Source organism: Chrysemys picta, chromosome 1 (assembly GCF_011386835.1).
Source record: "Chrysemys picta bellii isolate R12L10 chromosome 1, ASM1138683v2, whole genome shotgun sequence".
Taxonomy (NCBI): domain Eukaryota; kingdom Metazoa; phylum Chordata; order Testudines; family Emydidae; genus Chrysemys; species Chrysemys picta.
This window is the reverse complement of record NC_088791.1, coordinates 110,278,672-110,297,290: the sequence shown is the minus strand read 5'-3', so window position 1 is coordinate 110,297,290 and position 18,619 is coordinate 110,278,672. Positions and strand designations below refer to the sequence as shown.

Sequence of the window (18,619 nt, the reverse complement as noted above, 5' to 3'; positions counted from 1 at the left end):
TTCAGTCGACTCACAGTCCTTCCCTGGCCATACCCCTGACAGGGGTCACTGCCTTCCCCAAAGGGAGATCCAACTCCTGCAGCTCCAGAAGCAGAGCTTTATTTGTGGGGAAAGCCAGGGAAATTCCTCTCTGAGCTATCTCTTAACATTCAGTAACTTCCCAGCCTGGGTAACCGTAGTCGCTGCCCCACAGTACCCTGCATTCCACAGCCATCTGGGTTCTATTCAGTAGGGAGCCTCCACTTCCCCCATCCCTCTGGCTGTTCCTGGACTAGGATTCTGGCAGGGGTCGGGGGAGAGTGATGTTTTACAGGGCAGCGTGAAGTGTGTTTGTGCAGCTGCAGTGAACAGGGAGGAGGCGGGAGGAAGCACAAAGGCTAAGAAACATGAGAATTCTCTGGGCTCACTGACTTGCTTCCTCCTTTGTAGATCGCTGCGTAGACTTTCTGAATCACTCTAACGTGGAGAACTGGACAGCGCCTGCTAATGCCACCTCCTCAGTAACTGAGTTCTGGGAGTACGTACCCCGGTTTCACACTCTTCTCTCCTCAAGCTGTCACAGCAATGTGAATACTCCAAATGGAGTCTCTGTAAGGCCAAAAAAGATGTGCAAGTGCCACATCTTGGAGCCCAGACCTATGGCACATCGCACATCATGGGGCACATGAGCACACTCACTGCACATGCAAACTTGCATACTGACTGGGCACACTGACTGACAGAAATCCATGGGCACTCCCAAGACACACGCTGTCTCACCCCATGCACCACACAGCCCCAGAGGTCAGACATTGACCCTTACCGAGAACACATGCATGTACGCACATGGGCACATTCTTTCTGACATGGCAGATGCACTCAGCACCCTCAGGTTGTGGATACACAGGGCCTAAACACATGTTGGCAGGGCTGCCCTGACAGACACCCAGCGGGCACGCATGTACGCACACCAAGTGTGATGATTTATCTAGAGCAGGAGGCCAGGTGGGAGGGGGCTGGAAGAGATTCTGCAAAGATGCTCTGTGGTGAAGCAGGAAGAGACAAAGTAGCTTTTCCCCTTATTCTAATTGAGTTCCTTGTTCAGTGTTAGAGGAAAGCAACTTTTTCTGTGATTCTTTACTGCTGGGTACCTAATGCACCCCGTGAAAACACCCAGAGGGCAAACTGAAAGGAGAAATGCTGCAGAATACACTGTAGGGAATCATCCAGCACTGGCCCTCAGGGGGCGTGAACAATATGGGAGTTGTAATTCTAAGGACTCGCACTCACAGCCGTGCCCCCTCCCAATCTAGGGAAATCACGGGAAGCAAGTGGGAATCAGGGGCTCAATCACAATAGCACGTTTTCATCCATCTCTTTCAAAGTACTTTGCAAAGGTGATCAGTATCCATTATCCCACTTAGCCTGTCTGGGTATGTCTACACAGCAACTAGACACTCACGGCTGGCCTCTGCCAGGCGACTCGGGCTTGTGGGGCTGTTTCATTGCTGTGTAGACGTCCAGGCTTGGGCTGGAGCCTGGGTTCTAGAACCCTGCTGGGTGGGAGGGTCCCTGATTCTGGGCTCCAGCCTGAGCTCAGGAATCTACATTGCAGTGAAACAGCCCCACAGCCCAACCCCCACGAGCCTGGGTCAGCTGGCACGGGCCAGCTGCGGGTTTTTCTTTGCTGTGTCTCAGCTTCCCAATTGGTGAAGTGACTTGTCGAATGCCACAGGATGAGCCAGAGGAAGAGTTGGAACTTCAGTGTCAGGCTCCTGTGCCCTGAGACCATCCACCAATAGCTACAAAAACCATTGTGATTTCAGTACAATGTTGCTGGCTACAAGGGAGCCCCTAGAGTTCGGGGGTGAGGGGGTGTTTGGCCGGGAGGACATAGAGTTGTCATAGATATTAGGTCAGTTCTCACATGGTCCCTGTTACGCTATGTCTACACTATGACTTTGTGGTCCCAGCTCTTCTAGATATACTGAAGTCAGCTCTCATCTGAGCTAGCGTGTGTAAAATAGTAGAAATAGTAGTGTAGCCATGGTAGCATGGGCAGAGACAGCACCGTGCTAGATGCCCTGAGTACAACCCTCCTGAACGCCATGGGTAGATAGTGGGGGCTGCTAGCACAAGCAACCCCTGCCCATGCTACCACGACTACACTGCTATTGTCAGTGTGCTAACTCAGGTGAGTGTGAGGGCGAGTATGGCTGGGTGAAGTGGGAATCACCCCGCTCCCCTGCTCATCGTGTAGACATAGCCTTAGGGACCCTGGGTGCTGAGGGGAAACTGTAGGGATGAGTGAGGGCCATAACCATAAGAGTTCCTGGAGAGAGCCATAGAACATGGGTTGGTTGGAGGAAAGAAAGTAGCCAGCAGGTGATTAGGAGCCATGGATGATACCAGGGGGCTGCAGGAGAGGCTGCTGATGGAGTGTGGACTGCGAGGCAGCCAAAGGGATGGCAGTGATGTGAGATCGTGAGTAACTGCTGTGAATGGTTGGGGGCTGCAGTGGGGCTATTGAGGGCTTTGGGAGAGTTGGAGAGCCCAGGCTGACTAAAGGGTGAGGTGGAACTGCAGGGGCCAGGCTGCGAGGGGATCCCAAAGACACCTAAGGCATTGTGGTGACCAAGAATACTGTACTGCTGTCAGGGCTAGTGTTATTGGAAGGAGTGATGGGGGAGATTGGGTAGCTGTGCTATGGGATGTGTATGAAAACTCTGGGCGGGGGGCTGCTGGAAGAGTCAAGTCTGGGATGTTAACCTTTCTCTCTCCTCCTGCACTGGCAGGAAGCGAGCCCTGGGGCTCACAGACGGTATTCACAATCTGGGCACTGTGCGCTGGGAGCTGGCTCTCTGCCTCCTGCTCGCCTGGGTCATCTGCTACTTCTGCATCTGGAAAGGAGTCAAGTCCACAGGCAAAGTAAGAGCAAACTCTGTCCCCTTAGTCCCTAAACCTCCTCCTAACTGCCATTATATCTCTTTCCCCCTCTTCTTAGCCTTCTCCAGGATACAGAGAGAGAAGAAAGGAGGCAGGGAACACACAAGACATAGGGCCATACTCTGATTGGCATGGGTGAGAGCAACTGCATTGAAGTCACAGCTGCTTAGGCTGGGTCTGAATTTAGTCCATTATGAGAAGAGCAAAGAAAGTCAGTCAATCAGAGGGGAGACAAGGGAAAGATCTTAGAAGAAATGGTGAAGTCCTAGTCCAGCATGGTCCACTGTAACAGGGAAACCTGGTGAAAGACGCTGCTTCACCATTAGCAACACACAATCATCCAGTTGCTGCTGATGCACAGTTCCCAAGTGGTCTGGTGGCTTTTGCACCATTAACCTGTTTTAATGTCAAATCTCCAGTCACCAATAATAATTAAACACCAGAGCAGAGTGACTACCCCACTAGAAATAATCTCCTTGGGGGTTCATTGCGGTTACCTCCCACTTCCTCATTATTTGTAATTGCTCAGTTTGGGGGTTTTCTGTCTTTTTTCTTTAACTCAATGAATTGCTCACAAACAGGGCGCTGCTGTGAGCATTCCACACTCGATACTGAAAATTTCAGCTGGGCTGGCTGGTTGTGATTGTATAAGTCACAGGTTATTGTTTCTATTCCTGGATTGGATGAGCATAACATATTTCACATGGGAGGCTTAAAGAAGCCACTCAGGCTTCAATGGTGCAGGGCTGAAGTATAACCCCCTGAGCAGCGGTGAGGGTGGGTTATACTACTCAGGGTTGGTCTTGCACATTTCTAGAGGACCTGTGACAATCGCTGAGGGGTGAGTGGCCAGTTTCTTCAATCCCCTTCTTCCATAAAAGACGTTTCCCACTATTTGCTCTCTCTCCATCCATGAAGCTCCCATCACTCTCACCTTTTCCTGGTACAGGTATTGGGACGCATCCTTCACAGTAGACACATCCCTTTAGTTCTGCGTCAATATGCTGCTGAGTCCACAGGGCTGTCTTCATCTCCCATATTTACAACCTTTTTACCACTGTGTTCCTTGGCTCAACTCTCAGATGGGAATGTGTGGAGCCTGCAAGACTCTTCGCCTTTAATGGAAATGTACTGAGTTGCTCTCTCCTGCTTGCTGCATATGTGTGGAGACACAGGGGACTCAATTCAAATCCATGTCTCCTCCCCACTCTTCTCTCTTTGCACTTCAGAAAACAATCAAATACTGAAGTGTAAACATGCGGATTTAAAAAGATACTTTAAAATGATGTTGAAAAATTGGAAAGGTTTCAGAAGAGATACAAGATAGACCTGATGCCTGGAAAATCTGTTTTACGGTTAAAGCCAACCTGGAAACGGTTTTCCTGTCCTGTGGAAACTTTTGAGATTTCAAAAAACTTTTCCCATCCTGAATCAGGACAAAAGGTCAAAATATTAAAAATTTTCACAAACTGAAAATAAAAAAAAATCAATTTGGGTGAATTGAAACGTCTAGTTTAAATAATTTTGCAATGTTTCATTTCTATTATAAGATTTCAACTTTTTTTTTTTTACTTCCGTTAATTTAGTTTTCTAAACCTAAAATTGTTTTGAACTGGTAACCCAGAATTTGACATGTTGGCAATTTTAAAACTTTATATACAAAACATTTTGAGTACCAATTTGTGGAAACTGACCCTTTTCCATTAAAAATTTTGGTTTTGACAAATCTGCATATTTTGATGGGAAAAAATAGTTTGATCAAAATTTTCCAACCATAATTACTGACAGTGAGAGACTAAAGAAAGTTCAATCTATTTATCTTAACAAAGAGAATGTTAAGAGGTGACTTAATCAGTCATAAGTATTTACATGGGCAGAATATTTCTGACAGTAGATTGCTCCTTAATCTAGCAAAGTCCCACAGTTGGCAGCTGAAGTTTGACCAATTCAGGCTAGAAATAAGGTGCAAATGTTTAACAGTGAGAGTAATTAACCATTGGAGCAATTTACCTAGGAATGTGGATTCTCCATCATTCCAAGTCTTTAAATCAAGCCTAGATATTTTTCTACAATAAATGTTCTAGCCCAGTTAGAAGTTATGGGCTTAATGCAGAAATTGCTGTGTGAAATTCTATGGCCTGTGCTACCCAGGAGGTCAGAGTAGATGATCATAATGGTCCTTTCTGCCTTAAAATCTAATAATCTGATGGGATGCTGTCACGTAATTTAACTGTTTGCTCTGTTTCTTACTGCCAGAAAAAGTTGTGCTTTGACATATTATGAACAAGCAGTACAGAGTTCACAGAATCTCTTAAGAAGTACATATCTTGGTTTAATATTTGCAGTGGTGTAAGATTATTTCCAGAGATCATCTACAGAACTTTGTAGTCAACTCTTGACTGAAAGTTAATTTTTAATAGTCAATACTTAAAGGCCTGGTACCAGATACTAGAGCTGGGAGAATAATTCATATGAAAAGTCTGAATGAGTAGTTTTTTAAAACCAGTTCACTTTGGCCACATTTGTGTTCCTTTTGTGTTTACTTTCCTCATACTTCGAATAAATCTGGTTTATAGCATAAATGTTCACAAAATGTGAATTTCAGAGACCAATTTCAGTGTCATGCTTGTGTGCTCCTCCAATCAGGGAACAGAAACAATACCATCTGAGTTATTTGACCAATCACAGTCAATAACACAGTTTGACGTTTGAATATTTGCAATCAATCCATAGTGTGAACAAAAATTCAAAAGGATATTATTTGAATGAATCTGAATAATGAATACATTTAGGGAAATTGCAGCTTGCTCACTGATATTCAATTCCATAAGCAGAAAAAGGGGCTTGACGAATGATTCATTCTGCTCAAACCGTTCCCTAAACCAATGCATTTCATTTCCCACACAAAAGAGAGGACAGGAGGGCTTTACAAAACTGTGGTCAAGGCTTTCAAAAATATGTCAAGATTTTGGGGGCTCTCAGATTAAAGTTGAGATGCTTTAAGGAGGCTAAATTTTTCCATGTGGTCAGCAATCACGCTTTGAAAACACTGCTCTACAGCCAAAATGCTTCTATAATAAATCTATAATAAGTCAAACTTTACTAATTCTGGGTCACTGAGAATGAAAATGATGCTTAAAATTGTTGATTGGCTCTAGTTTTCAAGATATGCTATTGGGTCCGTATATATGACCCTTGACTTGGGAATGGCAGAGGATAAGTGAGTTATAAAGGGAAGGGATCTCAATTTAAACCAGAAATGACTAAAATACATCTTTGACTGGATCTATGAATAAATCTATGACTGGGTTTGGACAGGCAAAACAATGAATGATGTAATCTGAAGCTGGTATTGCGTCATACATGATATGAATTGCATCATGTTATTCCTATTACTCATGGATGATGCAATCATAACAAAGCTTACATCACTCTGCAGAACAAATTACCCTATATCAGCTCTAGAAATCATACGGTGTCATGCTCTCTTATTTGTCAGTGTTTGATTTTGCAAAGGGACACATTTCTGTTTAGCCAAAGTGAGCAGAGATGCCTCGTACTTGTGTGAACAGTGCAGATAACTTCTGCTATGTTTGTGGTGAAGTGACTTTTGTATCACAAAAGCGCAGTATAACCACTATGGTTAAGAAAGCCTATCACCTTTATTTTGGCTGCAAAATTGACGATCAGGACAAGAGGTGGGCCCCACACATATGCTGCAACACTTGTGCAACAAATCTTCGCCAGTGGTTGAACAGGAAAAGGAAATCTATGCCTTTTGCAGTGCCAATGATTTGGAGAGAGCCAATAGATCATACCAGCAATTGTTACTTCTGCATGGTGCCTCCAGTTGGGAAAGGTGTGTCAAAGAAGAAAAAGTGGACTGTGTATTATCCAAACATTCCATCAGCTATACGCCCAGTACCCCATGGAGAAGGACTGACGGTTCCTGATGCACCAGAATCATTCTCACTTGAGTCAGACGAGGAAAAGGAAGAGGGTGAAACTTCTGGTCCTGAACCATCAATGTCACAGGACCCACATTTTCTCCCATCCTCCTCCTCTGAACCACACCTCATAACACAAGGTGAACTGAATCCTTTGTCAGGGATTTGGAACTACCCAAGAGTAAGGCAGAGCTATTGGGCTCCAGACTACAACAGTGGAATCTCCTGGCAGGTGATGTTATGGTTTCCATGTTCCGTGACCGTCAAAAGGATCTTGTCCCATTCTTCTTCACGGAAGGTGATCTTGTAGCCTGCAACAACATCGATGATGTGATGGCAGCCCTCAACATTGTTCACGATCCAGATGAGTGGAGACTGTTCATTGATTCATCGAAGACGAGTCTTAAAGCTGTTTTACTGCATAATGGCAATGTTTTGCCATCAATTCCAGTTGGTCATGCAGTCCATATGAAGGAAACCTATGACAACATGAAACAACTTTTGAGGTGCATAAACTATGACCAACATCAGTGGCGGCTTTGCGGCGATTTGAAGGTTGTTGCTCTCTTGCTTGGTCTGCAGACTGGATACACAAAGTACTGCTGTTTTCTCTGCGAATGGGATAGTCGTGCAAGAGATTCCCACTACATCAAGAAAGATTGGCCACTCCGACAATCATTGGAGCCTGGGAGGAAAAGTGTTCAGCATCCACCACTTGTTGAATCAAGGAAGATTTTGTTACCACCCTTACACATCAAGCTGGGTGTGATGAAGAACTTTGTCAAGGTCATTGACAAAACACAAGCAGCTTTCAAGTACCTCCGTGGAAAATTTCCAAGCTTAAGTGAAGCTAAGACAAAGGAAGGTGTCTTTGTTGGTCCTCAGATTCGTGAACTTCTTCAAGATGATGCATTTGACCATGCACTGCGTAGCAAGGAAAAGACGGCATGGAAAGCCTTCCAGTTAGTGGCAATAAATTTTCTCGGAAACAACAAGGCAGACAACTACAGGTTGTTGGTGGAAAACCTCCTCAAGGCATACAAAAGCCTTGGTTGCAACATGACACTAAAGATACATTTTTTGCACTCTCATCTAGATTTTTTTCCACCGAACTGCGGAGCAGTGAGCAACGAGCACCGCGAGCGATTTCACCAGAACATTGCAACAATGGAGAAACCCTATCAGGGCAAATGGAGACCATCAGTGCTTGCAGACTATTGCTGGACAGTGACAAGAGATGCTCCATTTAATGAATACAAGAGACAAGCCAAGAAGCGCCAAGTAGACACTGAATAGGACTAAACTATGTACATAATAGTTTTTTGCCTTTTGTTTCATAATAAATTTTATTTATATAACCCTTTTGCTGATTTTTAAAGTGTTACATAAACAGGACAGGTGAAATATTATCATGTAAAGCAACCATAAAGACATGAAAAGACCTAGGTTTACAATTTATGATTAAAACTCTATCTACACAATATACATAGACATAAAATGTAAAAACTTAAATATCTTAGAAACAGAAGCCAATCAGTTGTTTTAATTGTCATATTTGAATTCAGCACATCAAAATACATAATAAATAGCACATTTTATCTCTGAAGCAGACGACTTTTCAAAAATTGTAGACCAATGAAATTGCTGCCTTGTCCCCCTCAAATTCACTGCTCACTTTTGGAAATCTTGGCCGTGAATAGAAATATTTTCATGACCTTTAATTAGAATTCAGTGAAAACAGAGGCTTTGGGGATTTAAAGACTCAGGTGTTGTTAATAATAGAGTTAGGGGATTTGCTTTGGATGTATAATCTGTAGCGTGACAACATCCCCTTTTTATCCTTCTCTCTGCTTCCAGGTTGTTTACTTCACTGCCACATTTCCCTACTTGATGCTTTTTGTCTTGCTGATTCGAGGGGTCACCCTGCCTGGTGCTGCTGAGGGGATCATGTTCTACCTGAAGCCAGACATTTCTAGGCTTGCAGACCCACAGGCGAGTGAATACAGCCTGATACTGTGAGGTGTGGAGAGACTCCAACAAAGTGGTGATGGGAAAAGCAGGGGTTCAGCACCTCGCAGGATCAGGCCTTAATTGGCTGCTATCTAGATCAGGTTGGACTTCCCTCCCCTAAGAGACCGACAAAATACTGAGGCCTCTTTAAAAGGGTTGATGGGGGAATCTCAGCCCAGCACAAATATAGCCTTTTTGTCAGGGTATTTTAAACATATGGATGTGTTAGGTCATTGCCATTTAGGGGCTTGGCAAATGCAGAAGCATCTATGAAATATTCAGTGTACGACAGATGGTTTTGTTGAGCCTTAAGTGAAATGATGTTGAACAAAAGGAGAAAAAAACCCTCTCGCTTCATGCTCTCTGGCCCAGCTTGAGCTTTTCTTGGAAGAGGCTGGAGCTTCCTCAGGGAGACGAGCTTCCTAGTATAAGACAAACTGCAGTAGGTGTGTAGGTAACTATTGGAGCTACAAATGGTCAGTTTTTGTAAACAGGAGCCCCTTTATTCTGAGATTCGGCATTTCTGGCATTTGCTGTGAAATCAGCACCTTCTTGCAGAATTGTGCTCCAGAATCTCGGCTTTAATTTAAAAAACATTGTTTCTAGCCCTTATCTGTATCGGGGGAAAAGCTTGAAACTCTGTAACTTGCATCAGTGTTAGTTCCCTGAGTTTGCAGATCTCCAAACTATTGTTCCATGCATCCCAATGGGGTGTTAATTCTGAGACCTAACGGAGAGTATCTAAACGTTAATTATTTCACTGCTGATTATTGTAGCAGAAGCAATCAGCTAATGTGTTTTTCCCACATCTCAAACTGTCTCCCGCATCTTCCCAGATGGCAAAAGGCCCAACTGCTCCCTACCCAGTTGCTAACACCTCCAGCTTCCCCCGATGACTTTCAGATGCAGTTATGTCTTGTCAACACAAAAATCGGTGACATGTTGAAAACATGGAGAGAGCCTAAATTAAATGGAATTTTAATATGAAAATAAACAACACGGGTTGCGTGTTCTTTCATGTTCAGTTAATTCATTAAAAACCTCCATTTTCTAATCTAAATGAAGTTGATATTAAATTTCTGGTCTGCCACATGGGAGAGCTGCAGGAGCCAGACACCTTGCTGCAGAATTTGAGTCCAGTTTGCTGTGGATTAGGTTGGACCTTGATTATAATGGGGGTAGGAGTGACAAGAGGGGGAAGGTTCCTGGGTGAATCTGTAGGTCTGAATCCATGAGGGATCTCCATTAACTCAAAACAGCAGTGGCTGGCTGCCTATATTTGAAGGCCTGCCAATTTGCAGCCACTTGGAAGCCTGCTGGGCACCGTTTAGGGGACAGCAAGGATACTGGACAAGGTGTTCCTTCCTGGCTGTTAACTTGCTGCTAATATCCTTCCCTGGCTGTGTAGAAGATTCTGAGCACTGCAGCCCATCTTTTTTGGTTCTGTATACTAGCATCACACTGTGTGAGAGAAAGTGCTATCAATACAGTGAAGTGGAGGAGGAGGCAGCGGCTGAAGGCTGAAATAAACAACAAACTCTGCTGCTCTGGATGGGTGCCGGGATGAGTTAATGGTGGTGATGAGATACTATGAACCCAACATCTCCTGGCTGCTCCTGTTGTCCTGATCTTCCTCCACCCTCATGTGTAAGGAATACCAGGTGGTGTGGTGTCACATAAAGGTTTTATTGGCACTTGTTTGGGATGGCTTTGTGAGATACTCATGTTTTTTTCACTCCCAAGCAGCTAAGTGATCTCCAACTTGTGCTGGTACAGTCTTTATACCATGCCACATCCCCATGCACCCTCTCTGTACATTCTGCGGGCACTTTAACTTAGAAAAAATGAATGGTGTTTGGGATTGATCTAGCCCCCTGAATCACTGCCTCGGGGGAACTGATGATGACAGCCCTCTTGGAATATGCCCTCCATCAGGGTAGCTGGTGAAGGACAGATTATGCAACAGACACCCTAGGGCAGGGATAGTCAATTATTTTTTGTCAAGGTCCAAATATCGTGGTCAAGGTATAGTCCAGGTCCAGACTCCAGAGAAATATTTTCACACCCCAATAACAATAATGATGATAATAAGCAAATACAAAGATTTTTGCGGTCCGTTCAGAGGTATCTGGCAGTCCAGATTTGGCTCACAGTCTGCCTATTGACTGCCCCTGTCTGAGGGCTAAAAATCACTCTCCCTTCCCCACTCAGATCCATTCTTCCTTGGATTATTTGAGAGAAGCCATTGGGGTCCAGAAGGAAAATCCTCCCTTTTCATGGTGGAATCTTCAGTCCAGTCCCCCAAGCTGGGACAATCAATCCAGAGACACGTCACACCCTGTATGGATTCTTCCCTTCTCTGCCTGATGTGGATTTCTCCATGTCTGACAGACTGCTGCCCTGAAATGTGTGTACCCTGACAGGACTTTACCATTTATTTCCTTAGCCATGGCTGGAAATCACTGTCCTTTTCTGTTCTAGGTGTGGATGGATGCAGGCACTCAGATCTTCTTCTCTTATGCTATTTGCCAGGGGTGCCTGACAGCCGTGGGCAGCTACAACAAGTACAATAACAACTGTTACAGGTAGGAGCAGCCTGTGCCTCTCTCTTCCTCTCACATCCGGCTGAGGGCTGTGTGAGCAGCTGAGCAGAATGTAGTTGGAGCTGTGGCACTCACTGCCTCAAAATCACACGTGGGGCCCATGCCATTTCGTCCTATGCTCTTGTCAGCTCTTACAAGCTAATCAGGGCTCAGCGACTGGATAGGAGACTACCCAGGAAAACCCAGGGGCTACAAGAAATGCCTTTGGTGACTCTGCCGGTGGCACTCTTCCATCTGGGCAGGGAGAGGAGGCACGGGAGTCCTGGAGGTGCCACTGTTGAGTTGATATGGGTATTGTAAAATGTTATATGATGTAGAAATAAGATTTAGTAATGCATGTGGCCAAATTCATTCAGTTCAGTTACCTGGGTCTGATCTCGGGGGAATTACGCCAGATTCCCAGTGGTCTAAAGAAGAGGAGAATCTGCCCCATGGCATCAAATGCCTTATTAAAATCCCAGCCCCTTTAGTGCCCCCTGTGTGTGTTTTAATTCGATCAGAAAGAGCAACAGAAAGGTTTGTCTGGCATGTCAGGTTCTTTTTCATCCAGTGCTTATTGCTTCTAGTTCCCTTTTCCTCTCAGGCCTGATCCCCAGCCCATTCAAGTCAATGGGAGTCTTTCTATTGGTTTCAGAGGGCTTTGGATCAGGTCCCTTGTTATTTAAGGATCCTTTTTCTCTCAATATTTGTTCCATTGCTCTACCCTCATATGGTGATTCCTGCTGCCCCTTGTTGTGCCAAGTCCCTAGTGACTTCACTGGGGCATCCTGCTTACAATATATGGCTGCAGCCCTCCGTCATTTTTATTGCCAAGTATAATCAGGTAGTTCTTGTAGTGCCATGGGTCAAGGCCGTAGGCTGCCGAGTTCTGTTTTGGGCTGCTGGCCTCTGGAGGAGTCTCAGGCTAGTGTTAGTGTAAGCAAGTGCATGGATTCATGTCCCATTCAGAAAGCTGAGCACAAAAGCAATTGCCCAAAGTGGTAAATTTGCAGAGGAAAACAATGCCGTCTCTCTCTCTCTCTCTCTCTCTCTCTCTCTCTCTTTGGTTCTGCCCCAACAGGGACTGCTTCATGCTATGTTTCCTGGATATTGCCACCAGCTTTCTGGCCGGCTTTGCTATCTTCTCTGTGCTGGGCTTCATGGCACAAGAACAGGGCGTGCCCATTTCAGAAGTGGCCGAGTCAGGTAGGTGCTTTCTAAATGTGGCAGGGCCAAAAGGAAAACTTAAAAGATGGGTGGACTTTTTAGGAATTGACACCTTTGAATATGAAGCCAACCCATGAGGTTTGCAGTGCTGCTACCTTGAACCAAAGTACATCCTCTGTAATTGCTAGTGTCCCCAGTCCAGTTGCCCAGAACAGCCTCTGCCTATTCTGCGGACTCAGAGGCCCTGTCATCCAGAGCCACTGCTTTATTCTCTGCTTTCCTAATGCACTTAGTGCCACTGTCCAGAAGCAGAGCTGCATTCCCTGTTGTTTTGAAATCCCTCATTCTTCTTTCCAAAACCAGCTGCTCAGCCCATGTCAGCAGTTATTATCCCGTGTGTCAGTGACCATTGCACGATGCATTCTGGGGAAGTGAGGTTTTGGCAGGCTATGTTTTTTAAACAGTACATCAAACTGGTCTCTGTGTTGCTGGGTCGTGTTGTTGGGGAAACCTCATCCTTACTCAGCTCTCTGATTGGCAGGTCCGGGCCTAGCATTCATTGCGTATCCAAAGGCTGTAATGATGATGCCTCTGTCTCCGCTCTGGTCCTGCCTATTCTTCCTTATGCTGATCTTCCTGGGACTGGACAGCCAGGTACAGTAAATAACCCTCCTCTTTCCCTCTAACTCCAAGGTGTCTGTCACATGTTTGAGAGCCTCATGTAGATCATAACTCGTGGGTGGGAAATGATGATGTGTCTCTCAGCCACCAGTCACACATCCATGTTACTACTTCAGAATGATAATACTTAGAGCTGGCCAGTACATCCCAGCAGTCAGCTGGTGTTAGGTGTTACTCTGTAACAGTGACCTGCAGCATCTGTACCTTCCAGCATAAGTCTCTGACAATCCAGTGACAACCAGCAGCCACACTTCTTTGTCCTTCCCACCAAGTCTGCCCTTAGGGGCTAGCAGTCATCCCTCATGAAACAGGCACTTTACTACACATTTTGTGTCAATCTCCTCTAAGTTCACTAGGACTCCCTTTGTATTGTGACAAGCCCCATCTGTAACTGTAGTTTGATGGCAGCTCCAACTGTACTATGAGTGTTCTTGATTCCAGATGTGACTTGTGACCTGCAGTACCCTCACTGTCTCCTGGCTCCAGAGTAGCTGCTTCCTGGCAGTAATTTCCTTTATACCACAGTGGTTCCTTGTGACACACAATTTATTTCTTGATAATTCTTTGTGGTGAAGTGCAATTCCCTTATTGTCTCCATGTTCCGTGTGTCATTTCTGTTGTACCTGAACATCCTCCCTACTCCAGGTGGAAGGCTTGGGATAATCTCACTCAGTTCCAGATGTGGTTCCAGTCACTCCTCTGGGACGCTCAATTCCTGATGTTGCACCAGTAGTAACTCCACTTCCTTTGGGACTCAGATGCAGCTATACCTCCCTGTTTCCAAGCCGTGGAAGAATGGAAGTGGGAAAGAGGATGGGTAGGGAAAGAGAGACATTAGGTCCTTGGTTTCTTTACATGAATTCTTCTGCAGTTCGTCTCTGTTGAGAGCGTGGTGACGGCTATTGTTGACATGTACCCAAAAGTTCTCCAGAAGAAAGGGCACCGGGAGCTCCTGATCCTGGCCATTGCAGTCATATGCTACCTGCTTGGCCTGATGCTAGTCACTGAGGTAAGAAGGGAAGTACATGGTGGGGGAGAGGGATATGGACTTGTTTGGAGCAGTATTATCTGCAGCAAGTTTGTATCTCACACTGTTAGTTATTCTCGCTCTCGTTAGCTTAGTTTATTAGCTGGTGCATATCAGAACCAGTAGTTTTTCTTTCTTATATAGTGCCAGTTGAGATGTTGTCATACTGTATAGCTGAGCCTTCCTTTGGGGTATGTCTCAGAGATAACCTAGCACAGGGGTCAGCAACCTTTCAGAAGTGATGTGCCGAGTCTTCATGTATTCACTCTAATTTAAGGTTTCGCATGCCAGTAATACAATTTAATGTTTTTAGAAGGTCTCTTTCTACAAGTCTATAATATATAACTAAACTATTGCTATATGTAAAGTAAATAAGATTTTTAAAATATTTAAGAAGCTTCATTTAAAATTAAATTAAAATGCAGAGCCCCCCAGATCAGTGGCCAGGACCCGGGCAGTCTGAGTGCCACTGAAAATCAGCTCGATTGCTGCCTTTGGCACACGTGCCATAGGTTGCCTACCTTTGAACCTAGCATCAGGGAAGGGCCACCTGAAAGGAACTTTATATCCAAACTCCAGTCCTGATGGCTCTCAAGTCAAAAATAGAGGAGCTACACGTGAGATGTGAATGCTGCCACTCTTTGCCGTGGTGGAGACCTTCCAAGGGAAGGCACAGTTGGGTGGCTGTCATGGAAAACAGGACTGGGGGTATGAAGGCTGTTCATAGCAGGTCCTAGACTAAGTTAGAGCAGTGGCTTTCAACTTTTCCAGACTACTGTACCCTTTTCAGGAATCTGATTTGTCTTGTGTACCCCCAAGTTTCACCTCATTTAAAAACTACTTGCTTACAAAATCAGACCTAAAAATACACAAGTGTCACAGCACACTGTTACTGAAAAATGGCTTACATTCTTATTTTTACCATATAATTATAAAAGAAATCAATTGGAATATAAATATTGTATTTACATTTCAGTGTATAGTACATAGAGCAGAAAAGACAAGTCATTTGTCTGTATGAAATTTTAGTTTGTACTGACTTCACTAGTGCTTTTTATGTAGCCTGTTGTAAAACTAGGCAAATATCTAGATGAGTTGATGTACCCCCTGGAAAACCTCAGAGTATCCCCAGAGGTACGTGTACCCTTGGTTGAGAACCACTGATTTAGAGGAAAGAAGTCATTGATAGCTGCTCCCCACACTCTGGAGACAGCAGGATCTTGCTATCTGATACAACCCTTAACCTCCAGATGGCATTCCTGCAGTCTTCTGAAAAGTCAGAGGTCCTTGCTGAGATTTTACTTGGGAGAATTCTCACAGAAGGCAATAGGAGTTTTGCCTGAGTAAGGACTGGGTGAAAACTGCATCAGGACTTCAGGACCTATCTAACTTCCCTGGGGCTTTTACACATTGCCCATCACTGCTGGATAATCTAAACACTCCACAAAGCTGGCTCAGTGTTTGGTGGGATTAATAGGAAAGCTTTCGTTCTGTCTCAGTGGCCATTCAAGGAGTTGAATAATTTTCCAGTGTATCTACTCCACTTTTTTCTTTTCTTGGAGGTGCTATTTTCTTGTCAAGACAAGTTGTGAGAACACAAGAGAGAGTCAGATTGTACAAATAGCTCTCCTGAGAGTAGAACAAATGCTCAGTCCATTGTATTCACACAACAGAGAGCCAAAGGCTGTTGCCTCCATAGGGCTTCCAACTATGCTTGGGACCCTTGCAACATGTAGAGATGGGCTTGAACTAGAAACCCGGCATCTAAACATACTGAATTTCAGGGTAGTTCACACCTAGATCTAAACTTTACGGCTTATGCCCAAAGCGCAACATAGCCAAGGACCACATTCAGAAACAGTGTGAGAAACTTGCCAGGGAGAATGGTCTGTAGCAGCGTTTAAAAAAAACCCAAATCCTGTTCTCTGTGGACACTGAAATCATGCTATGAAATGATTGTGAAACATTATCCTGGCCCCATGCCTGACCATCATTTTAGTGCCTGGTGGTACCTAGTATAATTTCCTAGTGTGGACAGGCCTAGAGAGAGATCCCTCCTCCTATGCCCCTTTGCTCTGTGTGCAGTTCCCCTGTCCCTCAGCCTTGTTTTGTATTTGTCCAAATTCCATTTTCTCTTGCACATACCTTTCTGCTGAGCCCTCCACGTCTCCCCTTTCTCTGCTTGACACAGGGTGGAATGTACATCTTCCAGCTGTTTGATTATTATGCTGCCAGCGGTATGTGCCTACTGTTCCTGGCCATTTTTGAAGTCATCTGTGTTGGCTGGGTGTATGGTAAGTGGAACACAAGGACCCAGGCTGCTATGGGAGGGATGGGAATAGCCGTGTCAGCCCCATGGAAAAGCAGGAATGCCTCGTGCTTCCCATTTAAACTGTTCACCCATGGGATTCCTCAGTCCCCATACACTTAGTGTAGGAATGATTCTTATCTCTGCTTTGAAAGGGATTTTCCCAGGAAGAGAAGTGAATTCAGTCTTCCTGCTCATTCAGGCATAGGTTGTGTCTCCCACGCACTGTGCCGTTCTGCCAGGGGACCTCTAGCCCTTTCTGGCTGACAGAGACTACACTCATTTAGAGCAGAAGAGGATTCTCCATGTAGGAGTGACACTGGCTGCCGTTTTATGGCTGACCTGTCATGCGATCTCCCTCTGTCTTTCTGTTAATTTAATCCTGACAATTTATTTAACCTGAAATTCCATATACATACACACTGTGAATTAGCATGCATAAAACTCATTTGCATAGTGTCTGGCCACAGTTACAAATGAAATTAAAGGTCTGATCTAGCGCCCAGTGAAATCAATAGAAAACTCCCAATGACTTCAAGAGGAGCAAGGTTGGACCCCAAAAGCTTGTGCCTGCTCCCTCTGTGTGTGCATGTTTCTTGTGAGAGAGATTTATACAAATGCAAAAACCAGGGCATGGATTCATTGCAGGACCACCCAAAATGCTGCCTTAGGGCATCACTTCACCTCGTATCTGCTCTGGTTATCTAAAACAGTCCTCATGGTTTCAATCTCAGCTCTGATGCAGTGAGAGGACTGTATGTGAGCTCTCTTCTGGAACAGTTAATCCCAGTGTGTACACTGTTGTTTGGAGAATGCTCCCTGCAGCATGTTATTGGGGCATCAGCCTTCAAATCCAGAGCTCTGAAAACGTATCAACTTATTCTACGCTCGGTTTTCAGAGCTGGGAAAAAATTACATTAGTGCTTCCCCTTTGGCAAAGGCCATCAGTGGGTTTGACTCAGTCTGGTCTGTTTACAGGACTAAAGCTGTGCACCAGAAATCTCAAATCCTTGTAACAATGCCTTGCTGACAGGCAGGAGGAAGCTACCTAGTGGTGGATGGCATCATAATCCCTGGCAATAGGGAAGCTTGGAATGAGTGTTTGTGTTAGCGCCACTGCTGTAATACTTTGCAGTGTAAGCCAGAGAATCGGTGCTGCCAACCCATAGGCAGGGGAAAACCCATTAACTGGCATTAGTCACTTTTTTTTAACTAACTCCCCCATTTTTTCTACTGACTCCATTTCAACACTCTTAGAAATGAAGCCAGCAAATGCAAATTAGGGTAAAGCCATTACAATCACAACATGTATTGTCCTGACCTGACCTATGAGGAAATGTTAAAAAAACAAAACAAAACTGGGCATGTTTAGTCTTAAGAAAATAAGACTGGGCAGGGGTGGGGGGCTGAGAACAGTCTTCAGATATATTAAGGGCTGTTCTAAAGAAGTCCCGGGGATCAATCATTCTCCAGGTTCACTGAAGGTCGGACAAGACGTAATTGGCTTAATGTAAAATAAGGGAGATTTAGGTTAGATATGAGGAAAAACTTTCTAACTATAAATACTAGTTAAGCACTGGAACAGGCTTCCAAGGGAGGTTGTGGAATCCCCATCATTGGAGGTTTTTAAGAACAGGTTAGACAAACACCTGTCAGGGATGGTCACTTGGTTCTGCCTCTGAGCAGGGGCTGGACTTGATGCCCTCTTGAGGTCCCTTCTGCCCCACATATCTATGATTCTATGAATACGCAGCATGCTAACACTCAGCAGGATAGCGGCTCCCAACAGGGCTGGCTTTCTTCTTTCCCAGCTGCTATGTCCCATTACAGACTGCTAAGAGTGCCCTGACTTCATTGCTAGTCATTCTTTTCTACATGAGCAATTGGTGAGGTTGTCACCAGCGTGTTATATAAAGATTTACGAAGAACAAGGGATCCCCCTCACCACCCTCATGGAGCATTACTCCTCTGG

At 44.9% G+C, this 18,619-nt stretch overlaps 1 protein-coding gene across 1 annotated transcript in view; it reads left to right on the top strand.

The window, feature by feature from the left end:
* LOC135981046 (sodium- and chloride-dependent betaine transporter-like) overlaps positions 1 to 18,619 on the top strand; it is an 89,594-nt gene that overhangs the window by 52,462 nt on the left and 18,513 nt on the right. Inside the window, exons 6-13 of the mRNA XM_065582158.1 lie at positions 430 to 517; positions 2,775 to 2,907; positions 8,730 to 8,864; positions 11,364 to 11,467; positions 12,546 to 12,670; positions 13,173 to 13,285; positions 14,184 to 14,321; positions 16,531 to 16,633. Coding sequence (XP_065438230.1) covers positions 430 to 517; positions 2,775 to 2,907; positions 8,730 to 8,864; positions 11,364 to 11,467; positions 12,546 to 12,670; positions 13,173 to 13,285; positions 14,184 to 14,321; positions 16,531 to 16,633 — 939 coding nt within the window. The remainder of the gene's footprint in view (positions 1 to 429; positions 518 to 2,774; positions 2,908 to 8,729; positions 8,865 to 11,363; positions 11,468 to 12,545; positions 12,671 to 13,172; positions 13,286 to 14,183; positions 14,322 to 16,530; positions 16,634 to 18,619) is intronic.